This window comes from Vespa velutina, chromosome 1 (genome assembly GCF_912470025.1).
Source record: "Vespa velutina chromosome 1, iVesVel2.1, whole genome shotgun sequence".
Taxonomy (NCBI): Eukaryota; Metazoa; Arthropoda; class Insecta; order Hymenoptera; family Vespidae; genus Vespa; species Vespa velutina.
Genome location: NC_062188.1, coordinates 13,745,259 through 13,768,804, shown reverse-complemented (window position 1 = coordinate 13,768,804; position 23,546 = coordinate 13,745,259). Strand labels below are relative to the sequence as shown.

Sequence of the window (23,546 nt, the reverse complement as noted above, 5' to 3'; positions counted from 1 at the left end):
AACGGCCTTTACAAAATGAGACGCAATCGAGCTAGGATTATAATCGCTATGTCTCTCTCTCTCTATCTCTCTCTCTCTCGTTCTTGAACTATCGTTGAAAAATCACGAAAATCTATGAGAATAAAAATTCGCAAAACCACATTGAACATCGATAAATTTCCGTACCCTTTAATAATGTCCTAATACAATGAAGAAAGAAAAATAAGTTTAATTTTTCTGCGCTATCAAATCGAATTCGGTCGAATTCTCTGTTCGATGCATCCTCCAACGAAGTTTCTTAAAGTACGGTCACTAAGTAAGTAGTAACGAAGGGTGTAACAAGTTCAGCTCGATTATTGCACCGTCATTCTTTACGGATTTACGAGTCGAAGTTCGAATTATTTTACGGCAAGGAACAAGAAAGACGAAAGACGAGGTTAGTTAGATCCGATCCGAAGGGTCGGTAAAAAAAGAACGGTCTTTTGTAAAAGGCGTAGCTAAAGATGGAGAACGTAACTAAAGAGAATGAGACAGAGAGAGAGAGAGAAAGAGAGAGAGAGAGAGAGAGAGAGAGAGAGAGAGAGAGAGAGAGAGAGAGAGAGATAGATAGATAAATAGATAGATAGAGAGAGAGAGAGAGAGAACGAAGCTACGAAAAGGGCAAACGATTGTCCCGCGTAGGAAAACGACCAAAACTTTCACCCCCCTCCCCATGGTTGGACTCGCGGCAGTTTAAGTTTCCAGTTTCGAAGTTATAACGAGAATTGCTCTCTCCGCAAAGTTTTCTACATAAGTTTCGAATGTACATACCCCTCCTCGTTTCTCTGTCTCTCTTCATTTCCTTTTCCCTTTCTACTTATTTCTTTCTCACTCTCACCTGGTTCGCTCCGAAAAAAAGAAAAGAAAAAAAAATAAAATCCGATAGAGGAAAACATGCGGACACTTTCTTCGTCCCGCTTCTATATTTATGCCCCGGTGCTAGCACAAAATTGTTCGCGTACTCGCACCGTTCAAGCCACGATCCATGTGTATATCCTAACCGCAAGCATTTTTTTTAAACGCAAAATATACACCGGTATGTTCGCTCGTTCCTCGAACTCGACGTTGTTTCGGTCTCATCGTATTCCATCCTACGGAGGGCAGGTATTCGCACGTGGAAAATAAAACACTGGCATATTTCAAACTTATTTCTTTTCGCGGTAGATATTTCACGCGGCACCTTTATTGCGTCTAGTTCCATTTTTTTCGGTTTATGATATTACCATGTCTTTGTTACACACATTTTGATATCTCCCAATATCGAAAATTTTCAAATATCTTCGTTTCTATGTGAACCCAAACAATCCTACCAATTCCGAGAAAGGAAACATTTCTTGTTTCTCAAAAATCGCAAATCTGAAAACGGATCCAATTCTGATTCATACGCGTATGAGCTTAAACTCGATACGAACATTTGGTGTCGAACAAGAAATCATCTCAATCGATTTTTGTAATCATCGGGTTTCACCGAACCCCATTCAGAGGAAACGCGATTCCCAGACAGAGCTTCCTTTCGTGGCTAAAGTCCAAAGACTTTGTAACAAGCTGCAACTTCGGTAAATCTCTTTTGGCATGAAATTCACTGAAAGCGGTCGCAAGAGCGTCATTGAGTCGAAAGAAGGAGGAACAAAACTAAAGACGAAAAGAAGAAGGAGTAAGAAAGAGATAGAGGGAGGAAAAAGGATGGAAAAGATATTTTTCCGGGATCCCATCGAGACTTTTAAAGGATACACGATGCGAGGCCAATAGAAAGAGGCTCTTGAAAACTTGCCCTTGGCGATGCCGATGTGAGGGGTAGCAAAACAGAAAGAAAGAAAGAAAGGGAGGAAAGAAGAAAGGAAGGAAGGAAGGAAGAAAGAATGAGAGAGATAGACAGAGGACAGGAGATGGCTGAGAGAAAGTTATGAAAATCCGGGATTTATCGTGGCAAATACTAGAACCAGGTCGGCACTAGTTCGACTCTGACAAATCGTCCGGAAGTTAACGCTCGATCGTCCTCGGATTTCTTCCACGAGGGAGGATTCCTTACCGAGACCTCGACATCCGACCGCGTCCGCTCACACTTTTAACCTTTTCGTAACGGCGATCTTTTCTTTCGCGCGGTTCTTCTTCTTTATCTCTTCGACACGAATATAGCTATTCGATCCTATATTTTCCATCGATTCGGATCTCAAAACGACGGTAAACGGAACATTCGAAGATTCTTTAAAAAGTGTTGCCGGCAAGTGCACTAATAGAGTTAAGAATGTTCGAAAACAGAACGATAAATTTAGACGAGCTTAAAAAAAGTGCGTTGCCGTCATAAAGTCCAAGGAAAATTGTCGAACGGCTAAGGGTTTTTTAGTCGGGTCGTTACAAAAGCACGGATTAGCGCGAGAGAAGCCATCGAAATAATTCCGTATTAGTCGGCGCGCGCATGCGCCATGGAATCGCGACTAATCTGTTCGACGCCATACGCAAACGAACAAGGTAGTTCTATCGTGCAGCTAGGTAGCTTGGTCGCGAGTACGTACGCTTCGAAACCGAGAAAATTAATGGGGATCCTAAAAATACGAGGGGAAGGTCCTCATTATAATAAATTCAAGGGGTACATTTTAAGCGGGAAGCGGCCGGAAAGCACTCGGATTTATGAAGCGAATATAAGCCAATTATTTATTATGGCTCCCCGGCTCTGATACTCCGATACTCGGTAGTAATAGTCGGTTACTTTCGAGCTTCTCGAATTTTTCGAAGAGAGAGAGACTCTCACCTGCGGCAGCCGCCCCTAGCCTCAGGACTGCGTCGCCTTGAAGGGAGATGGAGAGGGTGGCGGTATCCTCGAGACGAGCGAGCACTTCCTCTGGTATGTCCTCCGGTTCGCGGAGGCGGAGGGTGACTTCGCCTCCACCTCCCCCAGCCTGGCCGCTACCACCGCCTGGACTCGTTAACGCCGAGTACATGAACACGGAACCGTATCCATGTAAGGATTGCAGTGGCAGCCTAACGCCGCCCACCTCCCCGACCGGACCCTGAAACACACATACAAACCTCTCCGTCACTTCAATCGTCCCCACCGAACTCTGTCTTCTCTCTTCCTTTCTTTTTTTTGCTTTTCGATAAACTTCGACTCGAGGGACGCAAAGAAAAGAAAGAAGAAGAAAGAAGGAAGGAAAACGCCCGTCGAAATCGATCCAAAGACGCGTCATATTAAATTTAGGAGCGCGCTTTTTCCTCGGTCAGTGCTATTCCCCCGGGTAAGGGAAAGGGGGAAAATAAGAGAGAGACAGAGTGTGAGAGAGAGAGAGAGAGAGAGAGAGAGTGAACAGGGGAGAGAGCGGTATCGCTCCCCTTTTCGACCGTCGCTCCTTCCCCGGCCCTTTCCCATTTCCCGGCATATTCACCCTCGAACGTTCCTTTACGAGCGGAAATATTTTGCCAATTTCGCTGTCCATGCAAATTTCAATTCACGAACGTCAATATTTGCTGAATCGGGAGGAAAAAGGATTCCGATGTACCGGCACTTTTATCCCGCTGACAAGCGCTGCGTTTGCCTGACTTTCCTAAGTAGATTCTTTCTTCCGTTCTCTTTATTATAAAAGAGAAGACTCATTTCAGAAAAATGGAATTTATCGGTTTCACGAGTCAATTCTTTTGATAGAAAGAGAAAGAATGAGTCTTGTTTCTGGTAGGTGTTAATAATAAATTTCTTTATCATGCTACTCAATTAAATTCGATACGTCAAAAAGTCATCGTTTACAAAAACTCATTAAGTCACCGTTTAATGTTTATCGTATAGAAATTAATAGATTTTTGAGAGAAATGATAAATATCTTTGATGTATGATCGGGAAAAATCGTATTTTCAAGGTTGGAGATCGCAAAATTCAATAAATTCTATATATTTCAAGTATGAAAGAGCACATTAATGAAAATAGTGAAGGAATATCTCATGCGTGTAAATGCATAAATAGTGATAAAGAAAAACGGAAGATACCGATTCATCCAAGCATGGAATATTTTAATGATTCTGGCACTTAGAACCGGACATTGAGTTTTCGAAAACCAAAGCGCATCCGTGCTCTCCATTATTTACGTAAATTGATTCGTACGACCGACTATTTCCGCGTCACGTATTCGCAGACTGCATCGTAGCGGAAGAGAACGGAAGGGAACGGAAGGACATCTAGCTACGAGCCGAGAGTCCTGCGCCACGATGAGAGTAATTTATTTTAATGGTCATTTTCGTAATGGCTCTTTGAACATGGCGCATGACCACCTCTGAATAAACCACGTATACTGCCCTCCGCATCCTCTCTCTCCTCTCTCTTTTTCTCTCCCTCTCTCTCTCTCCCTCTCTCTCTTTCTCTCTTTCTCTATTTCGTTGTCTCTTTCTCTCTTTCTTTTTGCGCGCAACGCACAACTCTACGAGAGAATGCACGATAACAGTACCATTCACGAAATAACACCTGCTACCGGAAACAATGGCCCGTGTTTCTGTACTCTTCCTCTTACCAGTCGACGGTCGAGCGCATGGGTAAACCCTACTCTCTTTTTCCTTCTTTTGTTGCGCTACCATTTCGCGGTATTGTCCTATATAATTGTGGACTCGACCACTTTGTCCGGGCCATGCCAAGAGAGTACCATTTTCAGAATCTTCAGACTGTCTCGCAAAAAGATCTCCGTCTCTTCGTCTTCTCTTTCGTTTAGAATACAACATCCGAAATAAGGAGCCTACTATTACTACTACTACTACTACTACTGCTTCTTCTACTATTACTACTACTACTATTACCGCTACTTCTACTACTACTATTACTATTTCTACTACTATTTCTACTACTACATCTACTCGTATTACTATTTCGAATGTATCCACGTGTTGTTTCACGAAAAGTTTTCGTTCAAGTTTTATGATGTCTCTTAAGAAACGAAATCAAGCACTCGTTTATTCTTCTCGAATTTTTAATTTGACCGCGACAAAGGACGAATAGGAATTTCTCAGAAGTCGCGATAGTATCTACTTACATTGTGCCGCGTTACATCCTTGAAGTGCATTGCAAAAAGCCTGATTAAGGATGAAAATCCTTGGTTGTCAATGAAATAAAACCTCGCGGCTTAAAAACGTGAACCAATACAAAACGAATTGATAAATGTGAAAAATTTACGAACTCCAACTTAACGTAACTTTCTGCCACAAATTTCAAATTCCTGTTCATCAAGATCCTTATATACTTCTCTGCCTCTGAACGGATAAAAAAAGCACGATTATGAAAGAAAAACGTCTATCCTCGTAACGAAGATATATGTACAAACGTAAAAATGGGATCAACGAACGTTAAATATTACCACGATTTCCTGTAGCGAGTATCCACGATATTAATCAGCATCCTTCGATTTGAAATTTCCAATAAACAGAACGATTTTTTCTCGAAGAAGAAATTTGTCTCAGTCGTCCTAGTTTCGGCATCGAGTTCCTCGATGAAATCCTCTTCCTTAGTTCGTAAAATGCTTTTAAGATCGAAGTATCGATCATTAATAATTAAAAGACTAACATGCGAAATTATCGACAATTAAAACAAATATTTCGAATTTCGTTCCGAAAAAAGCAGAATAATTTTCTAAGATTGATCATTTATACGGAAAAATCAACAAAATGAAGAAAAAGAAGCGCACAGTTTTGTTCCTACAAAAACATGAATGATAAGCGTCGAGGGTATGAAAATGTTTAGAAGAAGATAGTAGAACGTTGTTGTTAAAGGGAAGAATAGAAAGAGAAAAAAGAGAATATAAAGAATGACGGTTGGTAGGACGCGCAAAGGGATTTTGCCATTGCTCAGTTCTCTTTGTATAGGTATTTGACGCATACTCAACAGTTGCTCGTCACTGGGCATTACGCTAGTTGCTCTTGCAAATATCATCCGTACATCCTGTCTGCCTTTCGTGCCTTTTACGGGCTCTTCGGGCGGTACGCATACTTCCTTTTCCGTCGGTCAACATCCATGATCATGTTTTCATCTCTCTTTTCTAATGTATTTTTTTTTATTACATATATATATATATTTTTTTTTCTCTAATATTTGCTTTAACAACGGTTCACATTAACCAACGCGAAACTCTGTTCAAAATTCTTTTCTCGTTCAAACTTTTATTATGAAAACATCTACCTTCTCTACCTTATCCAACGATCGTACACGAGACTTTATATACTTATATACCGACGTACGTATGTAACCAGTAAAACGCAGAAAGTCCACGGTTTACCATATTACGCGTGCTATCTCCACTAGCTAGAAAGAAGAAACGTGTAAGGGAAACGAGCTCGCTCGACCGCATAATGAAGTTGATGCAATCAAGATGTATTCTTTCCTCAATTCTTTTCTCCGCTTTTAATTAAACAAACAAGCCCAATAGAGATCACGAAAACTGAAAGATGCTGCATTTTCTATCGCATTTATTTCGTTGTATTTCAAAAGTAAAACCATACATAAAATAAATTCTATTTCAAAAAGACGATAAAGTACGATAGATAGCTACAATCGCATTGTACGATAATAATGATAAGAAAAAGATATGGATCTGGAGAAATATAAGGTAATCATGGAATGCGAGAACTAAGGGAAAAGACAAATACCGTTGATGGAAACAGAAAAATGATGACTGTGCAATCGTATCACAATGATGGAACTTTTGCAAAGCCTATAAAACGTGTGTGAGAGTATACGTGCAGCCATCGAGAAAAAACCGTCGTCCTCGCGCGAATGTCGACTGATGAATTATTGTTGCAAAAGCGGACTGTAGATTTGTTCAAAAGCACAGACGAACGCTGCTTTTCGAATCGTGCCGAATGCATTGTTTACAGGATACCTGGATACCATTGTTCGCATTAGTCCGCTTATATATATATGTGTGTGTGTGTGTGTGTGTGTGTGTGTGTGTGTGTATCTAGGTATGCGTTCTATGTATATATGTATTACATGCATATCCGCAACATACACCTTTGCCTTTTTCTTCTTCCTTCCTTGCAAATTTTTTTGACACGTTCAAAAACGTACTCTTTGCTTATTGAAAATAAAAACGGCGAGCAAATTCAAGATAGAATGTATATGTAGCTAGCATTAATGCCAGTATTTTTGAGTATCGATACTTTGTCTAGTAACTTAAAATTAATATTTTCTGAATATCGTTATTTTGCCAAGTGTTATTATAGAAACCGATATATTAACAAAAATTAAAATAAATACTTGTATTTTTTCGGTCTTTTATCGTAAACATGATAGGTTGAGATTAGAACATGTTTTCCTTTTTAGATAATTAAAAGCAATAAAAATATATTTAACAGCAATCAACTTATAAATTTACAATTTTGTTAATATTAACTATAAGTATATTAAATTTAAGTATTAATTAAATAATAACGATAAATTAATATATCGTTAAAGATATAAATAGATAAATTATATTTTAATAGTAATAATACGTATTTTAAAGATGAGAAACTAATCTTTCGAAACTAACTGGTCTTAGTGGCATTCCTAAAACAATTTTAATTAGCAAATACAATTTTGGAAAATTTTTTTTTTAGATCACATTTACGGCAAACTGGGAGTCAAGAATAACCCCTATTGACAATGGCAAATGGAAGTTCTTAGTGATCAAATATTTTATGATAATAAAATCTGTCATTGAGTGATGGATTAGAAAAAACCTTGAATTTTTTGATCATAAAATGAGAAATTTTGTCAAGTATTCGGTAAATACAATTTAACGACTTCTCAAAAAAAATAATATTATGATAGCATAAAACATTTGGGTCTCCTATATTAATCATTAGAAGTATGCTCTAACAAATAGTATACTAATAATAATAATAGTATACTAATATAATAATAGTATACTAATAATTCAAAAACAAATTATAACTTTCTGACAATTATAACATCATACTTTTTTTCATTCGTAATTAAATTATACATCTTACCAAAAAGATGCTGTTAATTACTTTTATTTAGATATTATAGTGATATCGATAATATATTAGTTTCGATATAATTTCGCTAAGATATAATATCGGTAATAAAATAATGACGATATTAAATCTTTGCTTATATAATGTTTATAAATCATAATAAAGTAGAAAAAACCGATGTGACGTCATATCGGTATTTTCATATTTCAGTTTCTATAACGGAAGGTACAATCGAAAAATACCTGCATAATACCGATATTTTTAGTTTGGATAGAAATCCTTAGTACCTCAATATTTCTCAGACGCAATAATCAATAAATATGAAGCTGCTTTTTATGAAGACAGAGAGAAGTAGAGAAAAAGAGAGAGAGAGATAGAGAGAAAAAAAATAGGAAAAAAAAAGAAAGCACTGGACAGGTTGGATTCGTACGAGAGGGAAGATTGTTCGGAATCGATTAAAAATTTGACTCGGAATCGTGCACACCCTCGTTCAAGCTACGTTCACCCTCCGAAACTAGCGAGTGAGCTTGGAAACCCCATGGGAAACGCGTAATTACGACACTGTCTCCCATTTTATCCGATGCCCGCATTGAACGAGAAAGAAACGATTCTCTCTTCGTTTCTTTACCTTCTCCGATCCTTCTCCCACCATTCTCTTTCGATTTCCCTCGCATTTATTATCTCTGACGATTAATCGACTAATCGTCGTCGACTAAATGCGTTCATCATCGAATCAATACGCAAATATACGACATTCACATTAATATTTTTTTTATTTCTGTTCGACGATTACAAGCTCAATTTGCGAATTAGAATATCGTCTTTAATTAGCCGCGAGAGACATGTATATTACCAGAGACGAACTAAATAATCGCATTATCTCCGTGTGCAAATCTCGATCTTTCTCGTGGACACGCGCGTGCGCGCTTAAAATACGAACGAGAAACAAGAATTATGGCTGTTGTTTATACAACTAATTCCATTTCACGCAAATTATAATTGCAAAGTGATAGGAGAACGTGATCACGTATGAGTCTCTATGTTACTGACCAAATTTAAGTATTAATATATTACATGTATGTATAAATGAGAACGAGACTGCCAGTGCTCAGTATGTCTCTTTCTCTTTCTCTCTCTCTCTCTCTCTCTCTCTCTCTCTCTCTTTCTCTTTCACTATGTCTCTTCTCACTCTCTTCCACAAATTATGCAAAAAGGCTAAACTGAGAGTCGGTTCGGCTTCGTTAACGAGCAAAATCAGCATGAACGGTGAACGGTCCAGTAAATTTTCCCTTTGTCGGAAACAGGTAGAGTTTAGATCACTAAAGGATGAATTTAGAATTCGAACATAATATTTACGAGAGCAAGTCATGGTACATATGTACTTCTACGACAATACATTCATTTCCATTAGATACTTTTGTAAAATCCTTTGTCAGGCACGGTACCGGATAACTTTTAAAGCGCTTCGTTTTAAAGTTAGGTATATTCGAAACACCGCATTGTTTTTTTTTGGTCTAACTAACGTTGCGTTGTATTCAAAATAATAATACCGTACTGATTCGAAAGTATTCGTCCCGTAAGTATTCACATCGAATCGGATTATACAGAAAGTTCGCTCGGCCAATTTCCACGATAGTCGTTAAAATCACGCGGCCGACCACAAGAAACTTCGAATACAAACCTGAATACAACACTTACACACATATAAATACAAATGTATCGTAATCGTATAATACGTAAAGCAATGGTAAGTACCTATTAATTATAAACCACCAGTCTTCTCCCGTTCAACTTTACAATGGGATCAATGATAAAGGACGATTAATGAAATAGAAAAGTTTAAAGATTTATGCGATTTATTTTCTACATAATCTATATTGGATCAAAAGATTCATTTTTTTTTCAAGGTCGGTTTAATTAAAGAACATTTCTATTTTCGTATAATTCCGTGAAAATCGATAATAATTATGAAAGCGGAAATTGAAGTCGACTCGAATGAATATATGTATATCATTTTTCAAGTGGCAACAGCCAACGATCTTTCGTTGTCTCCTGTGGTCGACCCTCGAAAACGCATTCAAAATGTCAACGCTATACCATCGTCATAGTCGAAAAAAAAAAAAAAGAAAAAAAAGGAGAAGAGAAAAAAGGAAGGAAAGAAATAAAAAAAAAAAAATAAAATAAAAAGAAAGAAAAGGAAAACAAAATAAAAGGAAGAATGAAAGAGCGAAGAGAAAAGAAGTGTAAGAAAGAAAATACAGTCGTCCTTATTTCTTTTTTCATCCTTCTAGGTAAAAAGTTGTCCGTCCTCCATCGAAATAACGCCCAGGCTGCATATAATAAAACGGGTCGCCTTTTATGGAAACGCTTTCCCCCTCGAGCGCTTTTCTTTCATTTCTGACGTAATTACGCGAAGTGTCGTCAGAAGGGGAAGGAAAAGAGAGGAAGGAGGACAGCATAAAAAAGAGAGAAAGAGAGAGAGGGAGAGAGAGAGAGAGAGAGAGAGAAATAGAGAGAAAAAGAGAGAAGAAAAGAAAGGGAAAAAAGGAAAGAGAAAGAGAGTGAGAGTAAAACGAGAAGAACAGCTTTCTAAGACGTACGAGAGCGTACTAACCGTTACTAGGCTCGACCTATTACCTTTCTTTTTTCGATAACGTTTCTATTTTCGAGGGCCTAAGTTCGGGTGACCTCGTGCGATAACGTAAATACGTTTCGATATACTTTTTCTTCTTGCTTTTCCAACGTCTCTGCATCTCTTTCTCCCTCGCCCTATTTGGAACTTCCTATACCTCGCAAACTTACTTCTCAATTTCGTTTCAACCTTGTAGTTACATACATACATACATACGTCCTTCACCATTGAAGAATGAGAGTGAGCAGACCTTGTTACTTACGTTCTCTATTCGTCTTTTCGACAAAACGTATTTCGAGAAATGCTATGGTACAAAACGATAGTAAGTATTCGTTAAGTTTGTAACGTTACATACGAGAATATCCTTTCAACGATAGGGCTGGATAAAATTTTATGAGATCAATATATAAAATACGATTGAAAATGGTTTTCAAATGTTCTTTTCTCTCTTCATAAATGGACTGACGAATGGACAGATAATTACATACATTTTTATGATACGAAGTAAGACTATAACAAGAGATCATGACTCTTCATCATGGCGGAGAGAAACCGCTCACACGACAATTAAACAGTATCGGAGAAATGTTCTTACAGGAGCTTTCTTCTTATGCATTTATGAAGATTTTACGTAATGATTACAATTTTTGTCCGATCTTGATGATAAAAAAGTCATTTATCTGGAATCTAGCCGAAAAATAGTGATTTGTCACTCATGAAGCAATACGATCATTTTGGACAAGTGGATGCACATGCAATTGTTTAAACATTTCAAACGAAACTATCCTGATATGCATACGACTAATAAGCATCACTCTTTCCCTTTACATGCAGTTTTTTATTAGAATTAAACCTTTTCTTTTTTCCAATTTTATTATCGTCTTCTCAGATAATTCATCAAAAGCACTTATATAATACATTCAAATTCAAACAATTCCTTAAGATATTCGAGTCTTATCGCAACACTGATCGATCCTGTAACTTAGAAATAGCTTCTGTAACTTACAAATAACGGTGCATGTTTATCAAGCACCAATTGTATCACTCAACAATTGTCAGTCAAATACATTTTTGTAAGCATTTAAATTTACGATGTGTTTTATATTGTATTTGTACATATATGTAGTATTTTATATAATTTATACTCGAGTATCTAAACAAATTGCGTTCTCCTATTAATTTGCAGAAACCTTTTTATTGGGATTAGTGGATCTAGGACTCTGCCGTTCAGAAAAAGATGAATGCAACCATCGTAAAAATCTACCTTCATCGCTGACAACGACACACAACATAACGAGCGTTCGTAGCTGTGATCGGACAACAAACGGAGCGATCGAAAATTTCTTTTGTTCATTTGACAAAAGATTGCAAATTAAAAAAAGGCTAATTCACACATTTCAATTCAGTCTTCATTCCGATTGTTCGGCAACATTCGACCACAGTGATTTTAACGTTATTATATGTAATTTAAATGTATTCACACATTTGCATTTAATCTCAGTACAGTCACCGATCCGTCATATTTTCTCTTTATCCAAAATTTCTGTGTCCGAAATCTACGTATTCAATTTATACGGATAGTTAAATATAAATATATGCACATGTACATTTAACTTTATTTAACTATATATGTATATATAGTAACTATCCGTATAAAACATGTTTGCAAAGATGCAATTTATCAAATACATCGCATACACCGGTATAAACTACTTCTTTATTTCTATTCCCATTAGGATCATTTCTTTTTTCTTTCTATAGAAAAAGGAAAATGTTGTTACATGACCGTTGTCTGGCCCAACCATAAATGGCAACAATATACATATAAACAATTCTATTAATTGTATCGATGAAACGTAAATTTGAAATAAATAAATAGGTAAATTTATGTTAAATATTGAAACAGCTTGAAACAAAATGGAGATTCGTAGCGAACGTAAAATCTAAAAGAAGTATTCTCAAGGAAGCTTTTGAATCTCAGCGTGATTTCTGAACGATCTATAGAGGTAAGTTACAGGACGTACGAGAAAATTACGAGGCAACGAGCATCGTTACTCTTCTTGGAAACTATAGATTACGAACGCGACGTTGGTGGGAGGGAGATACGAGAGAACTATACGGCAAAAGCGAAGCAAGCTCGGCTAATTATCTATATGGCTCCTCCGAACATCTTCCAATCTTCCACGAAGAGATTCAACTAATATGAATCAAGACGTTTAATCGTTATGCGAGGTTCTTTATAAATCGACTACATTTTCTATCGTTAACTCTATTTCTCTGTTGTTTCAAGAAGAGCTAAGAAATGAATTTCTATTAACGAGATAAACTCGTTGGTTACGAGTAAACTTGTAATTTTCGTTCTAGACGGTTTTCCTTAATAAACAACATCGAATACACCAAATTAACAACCCAACGATCGACGAACTTTCGTTATAGCATCTTTACTTTCGTTACTCCTTAACAAGCTTTATTTTTGATCTTTCGTTAATAGCAAGGAAGCGGATAATTTGCACGTTTTTACGTCAAACGAACAAGACTAAATAGTCCTTCGTAATGGTGGCCATTCTGTTGGCGGTGCTTTGAAGATCGTGCTGCCAGTGCTCCGCTAGAGTTTTATGAACGATGGGCTTATATAGGGATGTAACACGTACCTGCCGCTGGTAATATACGAGCGGTGTAGTCAACTTGAAGAGGGACACCGTGTTGGCATTTCGCATCGCATATTCCTAACTCGCGTACGCTCGTGTCGAGACGACGCACTAGAATATGTTCGACACACGTGCATACGTCTATATATATATATATATATATATATGTAATAAGAGCACTCGCGGGATGTGTCCAGATATACATCTCATGTATCTCGAGAAATGAAAAGGAGGGGAAAAGAGAAAGAAAGAGAGAGAAAGAAAGAGAGAGAAGGAGAGAGAGGGAGGGAGAGATGGAGATGCTTGGTAAAAAGGACGAACGAGTGACGTCTACGCAAAAGTAGGAGTCTCGGGAAATAGGGTCTCGAAGAAGCGATCTATAGTATCATATATTCTCGTTTTTCTTTCGCGGTCGTAAACAAGAAAACGAGGAAACGCATTTGCACTGAGAGCGAGCGAGAGAGAGAGAGAGAGAGAGAGAGAGAGAGAGAGAGAGAGAGAGAGAGAGAGAGAGAGGGTGAGAGAGAAAGAAAGAGAAAGAGAAAGAGGACGAGAAAAGATATGAGAGGTAGTTCATGGTCCAAAAATAGAATTTCGCGTGAACTATCGAAGGGAAAGAAAAATATCGAGAAGAATATAGTAAGTGATTCGATAGCTTATCATTTATGATGTTACTTCGACAGCTGCTTCCTCGAATATTCTCTCACCAATACTAATTCATAGAAGAGAGTTTAATTGCGAAGATCCCTGGCGGAAATTGAAATGGAACGACGCAGCATGGTTTTGTCAGGCGCGAAATTTACCATCCTTTTCAAAGGTACAAACGTTATCGAATCCAGTATTATGATGATTCAGCGATCGAGTTAGCCCTTTGGCGACATTTTCTCCCTTACACCTTTCCTCTCTCTTTCTCACTTTCTCTCTCTCTCTCTCTCTCTCTCTCTCTCTCTGTTTTTCTCTCTTTTTCTCTCTTTCTTTTACTCCTATTCCTTTCGAAGTTCCCATTTAAATCGATATCATCGCGCAACTAAAAAATCTCTTCTCTTCAGATCATTTTCTCTTTTTCCTTTTACTTCTTAACGGATTCTTCTTTTTATTCTTTTACAATGAGTCGCGGGGACGGGAAAGCTCAGTGATCGAAACGGAAAGAGAAATACGAAACCCGCTTGGCCATGATCCAACGACGAAAGGAAAGCAGAGCGCTGTTGGTATCGTCGAAATTTTAGTGTCAACTGTAACCAACAGACAATGAGAAGAATGGGAAAAAAAAACAAAAAGAAAAAGTGACAGAAAAGAAAGGAAAAGGAATTCATACTTGCAACAAAGCGTTCTATGCGATAACACTCTATTGCTCCATCGAATCCCTATTATATATATATATATATATATATATATATATATATATATATATATATATATATATAACTCAGAAACGAACCATTCCTATTTACGAATTTCTAAACACGACACGTATCTAAATATAAAGTAAAAGATTTATACGAACGTTTTCTCGATTCTATTTCGCAGCGAGATTAAGCGAAAGCTCAAAATACATTGCTTTTTAGCATCCAGTCGCAAGTCAACGGATACCGTGTAAAGTTGAAATTTGCCGAGCTTATGGTCGGTTAAATATTCAAAGAGTGGTTACGATGACCGTATCCTCCATGAAATGTACGATATTCACAAGGTATCCTGCATAACTCGAACGAGATGAAAGAGGAAGAAAGAGATAGCAAAAGATAGCGAGAGCGAGAGCAAGAGTGAGAGAGAGAGAGAGAGAGAGAGAGAGAGAGAGAGAGTGGGAGAGAGAGAAAGAGAGGGAGAGTGGGAGAGAGAAAGAGTGAACGAGATGTAGGGGCCGCAAAAGTACGTCCGTATCCGAAGAGCTACGGCGAAATAATATTCCATGGTCATAATTTCAAGCCGCTCTAGTGCACGCCTCCGGACGTATTTTCCATGCTTGGGATATTGTGTCCATAATGTACTCGGGAAACGTAACACACCATCAGTATGCTCTAGATAGAATGACTATGTTTAGAAAAAGAGTAAACATTTTCTTTTAAAAGGTTCTCGAATTTCCTCATTTACAAATTAATCGAATCATTTGTATATTATATTATCAGAAAAACATTAAAAATTGGATATCTCTCACTTATGTAACGATTAAAAAAAAATTAAAAGAGATTAAGATTATTATTATAGAATGAATGAAAGAAATGAATAAATCAACGAAACGTATATAAATCAACGTGCACATGAAGAATGTGTAGACAATCTGATATACTTGGTGTAATAGAAAAATATTATAAAGAACGAGATAGATTCTGAGAATATTAAGAGAACAATTAACACTTAGCGAGAATGCATGTGTATGAATGTATATGTTAAATGTAAGTCAAGAGAATGCGAGTGAACAAATGATAACTTTTTCAAATACAAAATAGAGCTAAAGTGAAAAAAGTCCAATATAAATACGTATACGCATTAGAAGTATATTTCAAATGTATTCTTTATTTTAATGTTAAAACAAATTTGTCAGATAAAAAATTAAAATCTCGTATTTTTCTTGAACAACCACCATCGATCATATATAAATCAGCTACATTATATACGATTGTTGAATTTAATTAATTAATTAATAAATTTTTATTTATCCTCTTTTATTTCACTTCCTTTTTGGAACTATATTTTTAAGATGAAGTCATAAGATTCACACGAATTCGAAGAGACTTGTTTTAGTAACATTTCTATTAAATATTTATGTTGTTAGTTATCTCATATTAAATTAAAACACAACAAAGATAAATTTACTCTATTTTAAATATTTTTAATGGAAAAGACAAGAGTAAAATGTTTATAAGTAAGATGGTACAAAACGTTTGATAGAAACGTACGTACATTTGATAGAAACAGATAGAGAGAGAGAGAGAGAGAGAGAGAGAGAGAGAGAGAGAGAGAGAGAGAGAGAAAGAGGAATGAGAAGATCGCTTTCGTAGTCTTAACGAGACGTCCTCACGACGTTCTATAAGCACCTTAGGCCCTACTTTTCCCTTCTTCTTTACTCTTTATTAGCTCCATTTTCTTCCGTTGAACTCGCACGCGCTGCAGAAGACTTCACGAGTAATTAATTTAGTTTCGCAATTTCTCTTTGGCGAAGAAACTCTTGTAATTTACGTTCGTTTTCCTTCTTTCTTAATCATCCTTTCTACTTCTTCGTTTTCTTCTTATCTCTTTCTTTCTATCTTTCTTTCAGGATATAAAATCGTTACAGTCAATTTCCTACCGATTCCATCGAATATATATATATATATATATATGTGTGTATATATGTGTATATATATACACATTTTATTTTATTCTTTATTAAGGTCAACTTCCCAGTTATATCCTTCATTTAAAATTGTAACAAGAAACACGTATAACTACGTTCACAAATAAAGAAATATTTTTATCATAGTTTTTGTCGAGCTATGTATTACGTTATTCATTCTTGTAAGTTGTTTACGTTATTCATTCTTCAAGTCCTTGGTGCTTTCAGTTAAATCTACCTTTACCGTCTGGATCTGTTCGGCAACATTTTAAATAATGGTTTACCAACATCTGAAACTGACTAGCAATCGAAGTCTCCTCCGAGTTGGACCTCTGAGAGGATTGAAGCATCCTCCGTTGTTCTACCGCAATCGTCTTCTTCGGATCTCTCTGGCATCCTGTCTGTTTGTCGCTTGCCCCGTTACTCCTGTTGCATTTTCAGATACAAGTGAATCGACCGTTGACATCTCACTTGATATCATATCATTTTGGTTCCCTTCTTCTGACACCCACATGTTGCGGGCCATGCGCGCTTAGGAACTAAGGATATTCTGATATAATAAAAATAAAAAATAAAAAAATAAAAAAGGCTTTAATAAAAATAATAATTTATTCCCAGATTAATAATTCGTTCGAGTTCGTTCGTGACTCGGCAGAGACTCGCTTCCCTTTTTCCCATACATAGAAACCCAACGCATTCCTATTCATTGACGTTATTCTCTTCGTTTTTTTCTGTTTATATAATACATTCATATGTTCCAGAATCTTTTGTAACGATACATAGCCGTCGCATAATTTCCTTTACAGTATTGCAAGTTCATAAATAAAAAATTTTAGGATATTTATGCACAGTAATAGGTATCTATGTATATAGGTAGAGAGATGAAAAACCGATGGAAGGAACGAACGACGTATAGAGAAGCAAAACTGTGCACGATGGGGAGGGGTCAAGTAGCAAATATTAGTACGAAAACTGGCATTGCCGAGCTTACAAGAGCTTCGCGACGAAAGCTGCTTAAACACCCCGACCGCCACCACCGTCTTTCCTTCCCTCTATGTTTCTCTCTCTCTCTCTCTCTCTCTCTCTCTCTCTCTCTCTTTTTCTCCCACTCTCCTCGTTCTCTTCGTCTTTAGCCGTCTTCGTTCCGAAACGATCTATTGGGATCCGACCTCAACGAATCCAATACCTTCCGTATTTTCTCCTATTCCTAAGCTTAAAACTTCAAACGTTTGGACATTACAGAGAAAGCGTTGCATTGAACGATGTCAGTAATCGGAATATCTATGGTCATGGAAAAGGGGAAGATCGTTTATCCCATCTCTTGCCTTTCCTCTTTTCTCTTCTGCATCCTTAAATAAATTTTCCCTAAGTATAAATGATTTAAAAAAAAGTCTAAACAATCTAAAAAAAAAAAAAAAAAAAAAGAAAAAAAAGAAAAGAAAAGAGGTTAGTTCCCAACGAAAGTTTTTACGATCAACCTGGTAAATGTCGACTAATTACTGACCGAGTGAAATTAGGAGGGAATATAATTTTCGTTCTCGACAAATTTTAATTCGAATTTCGTGAAAATATTTCAGCGAAAAGTCCGACTTGAAATTTTATTAAGAATGTGAAAGAAAAGATACTTTTTTAAAACCGTACGAACGCTCGTGAAAGACGATTGAAAAAAGTAATAGGCTCGTTCATGAGCCTGGTAACGCATTTCTTCCGCGGTCCGTTCGGCTGTTAGTTCCGTTATTTCCGGTGCATGTAAAATCCGTAGAAAAGCAAGTTTTGAAAGGGCGCCTTAATGACCACCTCGGTCGGTAGTATCATCTCCTCGTTGGTCCTCGTTTAAAACGTTATTAAGCTCAGCACGTAACTGAGGGACACACCACACAAAGAAGGACGACCTATTAATTATACTTATTGTTAGCAACGTTATTGTTCGTAAATCTTGCTACCTCGAATAAACCTGAGTTAAACTACGTTTTCAAACGACTCCATATTTCTTAAAGAACCTTCGCGTATTCACTGTTTAACTTACATATTTTTAAAATATCCACGAACGGATTCTCCACGTTTCCGCGAGAGAAAACGAGGAACATCGATGAGAAAGAGAGAGAAAGAGAGAGAGAGAGAGAGAGAGAGAAAGAGAGAGAAAAAGGAGATAGAGGAAACGAACTCGAAAACGGAAACGTTTTCGCGAAAGTTGTAGGTCAACGCATAACTTTTTCATTTCCTTCTCTCTTCCGCTTTCGCGTACTGTTTCCACGAGCGCTTCTTCTTGCCTACTCTCTCTCTCTCTCTCTCTCTGTATGTGTGTGTGTGTGTGTGTGTGTGTCTGTATGTGTGTTTGTGGAAGCGAGCCGCAAGGATCGTGTCACGTACCTTTCCCGTGGAATATCTTTTATACGTGAAGCTCTTGAATAAACATACTGAGTTTCTCTCCCTTTCTCCCTCCCTTTTTCTCTCTTTCTCTCTTTCTCTCTCTGTCTCCTCCTTCTTTCTCTGAATCCAAAGAACGTGTGCGCGCGCGCAAGGAAAAGAAAAAGAATCGAGCGAGCCAAGTGAGAGTGTAAGAAATAGGAAAGGTAAGAAAGGAAGAGAAAAAAGGAAAAGATGCTGAGCTGCTCTGACTAAACGATGAAAAATGTCGCGAGAATGGTGGATGCCGTAGTAACAGTGCTGGGTAAGGTCGACGCCGGTGAAGACAAAAGGGCAAGCCGTGATAAGGCGCTGCTAGAATATTTTCAACTTAATTACCCTTGGCGCGTCTTAACGTGACTACTACTGGAGTTACCTTCCTTCTCGGTAAGACGAAAGAAATATCAAGCTGTCGCAAAGCGTACGACGTAGTCGAAGTATGTCACATAGATACAAGCGCACATATACACACGAGAAACATTATAGGCAAATGAAGGATGTCTTTTCCATCAAGCGAACCGTACGCACGAACGTAACGATAGAAACACGTGAGTGAGCTCTGAGACAATATCCGCTTAACGTCGTTGTCGACAGGATAAGGAAACGCGTGAAAAGACGCGTGTTCGAAATCAAAGAGAGTGTGCGATAGAAAGAGGGAGAGAAAGAGAGAGAGAGAGAGAGAGAGAGAGAGAGAGAAATAGAGAAAGAGGAAGAGAGAAAGAGTGGGTGGAGAGGGTCGACTAATGGGATTGGCGTGTTACACGAACGAAAGCGTCTCCGTATGCGGAGACCAGTGAGAAAGCAGCGACAGTGGCATCGGGAGCAACGAGTACGGATCGGTTGCCTTTGAATTTCGTTAATTCAGCAGGGATGTGGGGTTTCTAGATGTAGGGAGGTGGATACAGTCTTTTTGAGCTTTCTCGGTTCTCCAAGCGCAATCATTCATATTTAACGGGCCATTTGATGGATTGTGCTTCGTAACAGAGCAGCAGGAATACCGTAAAAGAGGAAGGAAGAGGAAGCGAGGAGGGAAATGGAGGTGCTGCCGGTGAGCAGGAGGTACCGGCTGAAGGCTCCCGGCAAGAGGTCGAAACCCGAGTCCTACGGGATGCTGCATTAGTCACACTCTCACATCAGTCACTCCTCCTCCTTCTCCTCCACCACTACCATTCCTTTTTCATCTCCTCTTCCCTTCACCTACTTCTCTTACACTTCCTCCTACAACGACTAAACGTTTTCACGCGGGAATATTTAACTCCAGGATGGCAAATTACTCTGCGGGCCTCTGGTCACCGAACTCGCGCGTGTACGACTTCACCGGGTTTTGTGGGCAAACCAACGCGAACTGTCACCCGACGGGACTTTATACGAACCGTACGCTTCCCTCGGGACCAGATAAGGACAAGTTCACGCGAGCTACCAACCGAGCTCAGCTGACATTTCTCTCTTCCTCCGTCTGCTCGCTATGTACACACCAGAAAACAGACCTCTCTCATGCCTTCTCGTCGTATCGTGTTATACGATAGCAAGTCTGTTTTCTCTCTCTCTCTCTTTCTCTCTCTCTCTCTCTCTCTCTCTCTCTCTCTCTCTCTCTATCATTCATTCACTCTCCTTGTATGAACAACATACTTTGCCGCAGTCGAAGCAATGCGATGGAATTTCGAGTAATTCTATTCAAAACTATAGCCCGTAATAATGTAATTTATCTGACTCCGTGGATTCCGAAAATTCACGATATGCTCAATCCCCGGAAATCATAATTTTGGTTTCATTATATAATATAAAAAGATTAAGAGAAAAAGAGAATCGTTTCTCCGATCTAACGATTATAAACGACGAACGTTTGCGAGTGAAACGAAGAAGAGTCGAGAGAGTCAAGAACGATCAATATAGGAAAAGTCTATGATAAAATCAAAATTGAATATTTTTACAAGAACGCCGCACGAGAGAACGAGGAAATATACGTGATGAATTCGGAGCGACGAGTGCAAAACATCGCGGACGGATAAACGGGCCTTTGGATTCTGGCCAAAAGGACTCCCCCACTGTGGGATCTCTCTTTCTCCTCGCGTTCTGTCTATCCCTTTCAACCGATCCTACCGTTATAACAGTTAATTTGCGTAATGGTGTGTTTAAAATCCGTAGTTCATTATAGAAGAGGCCAACCACGTCTCTTTCTCTTTCTCTCTGGTGCATATCATCAGTTTCCACGGCAGCGACAACAATTCATAGCGACAACATACATGCGAAGTAGACGCATGAGGCGTCGACACCGCCTGTGGCATTTCGTTGCAAGGGGCCATCGACCTTTTTCCACGAATATGAATTTTCAAGCGACTGGATAGATAGCGCGTTACGCGGCCATCGCTACAATCAATCAACGTAAAATTCTTCTTCTTACGGTCCGCGGAATTCCGATAATTTTCTGATTTTCATCTTTGATTCTCATTCGCACGAATTTTGAATGATTCTCAATGTTAAGCCGTTGAGAACAAGACCTACTCAAACATACCTACGTAGATATCTAGCTTTTTCGCCAACTTGTCAGAGGCACATCTATCATTCTCCTCCTAATCCTGTAGCTACTGCTCGAGATTCGTCAATCATCCTCCAAAGCCCGCAGAACGCGAGATTCTCGTTAAACATCGGCCCAAGAGAAGAACCGGTCTCGGGCAAACTTTCCTGCCGTTATCGTTCGAAAGTCGTTAACATTCCATCCATGAGAAGGAAGAGGCCGCCGGGTGAGTGAGCTTTCCTCCCAGAATGAGAGAGAGAGAGAGAGAGAGAGAGAGAGAGAGAGAGAGAGAAGAAGAAGAAGAGAAGGGGACGTAGAAATATAGAGAAATGTGGCGGTGCTTCTCGTAAGATGTATTTCTTCGATGTGGGCTTATTTTCAAGAAGTAGATTCGCCTTGCTGACTCGACACTTCCCTCTGGCAAATCTTCGAGAATGAAAGCAGAATGACGAGAAATCGGAGAAACGAAAGAGCTGAAACGAAGAACAAGTACTCAGAGAATGTAAAGAGGAATACGTTTAACCTTTTAAACATTAGAAACGTTTTGAATTTTGTATCAAAGTAACTTTGTTGTCAATTTATGCCTATCCCTGTTATTTTAACACGTTAACATTTCGTCATTTACTTCTTGCACACACAGAGAGAGAGAGAGAGAGAGAGAAAGAGAGAGAGAGAGAGGGAGAGAGAGAGAAAGAGAAAGAGAGACATCGTAATCTAATTCTATTACGTTTTAGAAGTTAGTTTTAACATTATTTGGAATTCACTACTCAAAAAATTAAACCATACGATGATATATTTTGTCCGGATTTTGAATAGAGTTTTCGAACTTTCTAATTTTTCTTTCTTTATTATGATATTCTCTTTCGTATCAGGTTTTCTAAAAGAGTTCTATATTTCTATTCTTTTTACGGATATCCTCTACGGCTTCGATAGTAAAATAATTGTGCTAGTTATGTATTTTAAGATTAGTATTATCATTAGAATTATCATTTATCGTGCTTAATTACAAATTAGTAATCATGCTATCTATCACAAAACTTGCTATGTTCCATTATTTTCCATAGTTGAGCATGGAAGACCCGAGAAAGGAAGATCGCTTGTGTGTTCTCTCGAGCGCCGTCTTTCACGAACGAAAGGGTAATATTTCTTCCGCGTCTAACGTAAATAATAGTGTCGTAGAGCGGTGTTAGAACACTCTTCCTATATCTTCTTCCACCTGGCATCCCTCGATACTTCCCAGCCATAGTATCAACGGAACTCCCTCTCTCCCTTTTGAAACGACGAACGACAACCTTCGCTGGAAAACACCCTCGAATCGTTCTCTTGACATTTCTCGTGAACGCACCGCTGAACGACGACTCGCCATCTTTCTTCACCCTCCTCTAGCTATCCTTATTCTCTTTTTCCTCTTGTTATAATTCGTACTCTCATCGAAACGAATCTACCCTCGAGATATTATATAAAAGAGGGTATTCGATAACGCCCAAGAACTAAGAGATGCGAAAGATGCAGTAAGTGCGAAAGGGTAAAGGAAGAAATACATGAATAGCTATACGTGAGACTTCCAGAAAGCTCAAATTGCAAAGAGAAATGCTTCGTATTCTATTAAAGGTAGACGAACTCGAAGAGAGAAGGAGAGACTTGGTGCTCGATGTTACTCGAGAATGCTTTCTCTCTTTCTCTCTTTCTTTCTCTCTCTCTCTCTCTCTCTCTCTCTCTCTCTCATTCTCTCTACTGTTTCTATGTTCTATGTTACTGTTCCGTTATAGTCGAGGATTAGTTACATGAAACCGTTTCCTTCTGAGCAACATCTAAGGCGACTAACCTACACCGATCGATTAGCCACTTTTCCCAAGATGTAGAAATTCGAAACTTTCCCTTCACATTCGACGATTTCCATTTGCTTTTGACTCTGATATCAAAATAAATAGCGAAACGTGTGGTGCCACGTAATAAGAATTCGCTAATGGTAAATGCAAGATATTATAAAACGATTACAGACATAATTAGCCTAATATTGGAAGAACGTTAATATATTATCCAACGTTTATATGTAAGTCATTAATCTATTGG

At 38.2% G+C, this 23,546-nt stretch overlaps 1 protein-coding gene across 24 annotated transcripts in view; it reads right to left on the bottom strand.

Annotated features, from left to right (window-relative positions):
- Positions 1-23,546, bottom strand: part of LOC124948123 — a 309,114-nt gene that overhangs the window by 129,485 nt on the left and 156,083 nt on the right. For all 24 annotated transcript variants that reach the window (XM_047491390.1, XM_047491483.1, XM_047491335.1 and 21 more), the window contains one exon: positions 2,768-3,026. In XM_047491390.1, coding sequence (XP_047347346.1) covers positions 2,768-3,026 — 259 coding nt within the window. The remainder of the gene's footprint in view (positions 1-2,767; positions 3,027-23,546) is intronic.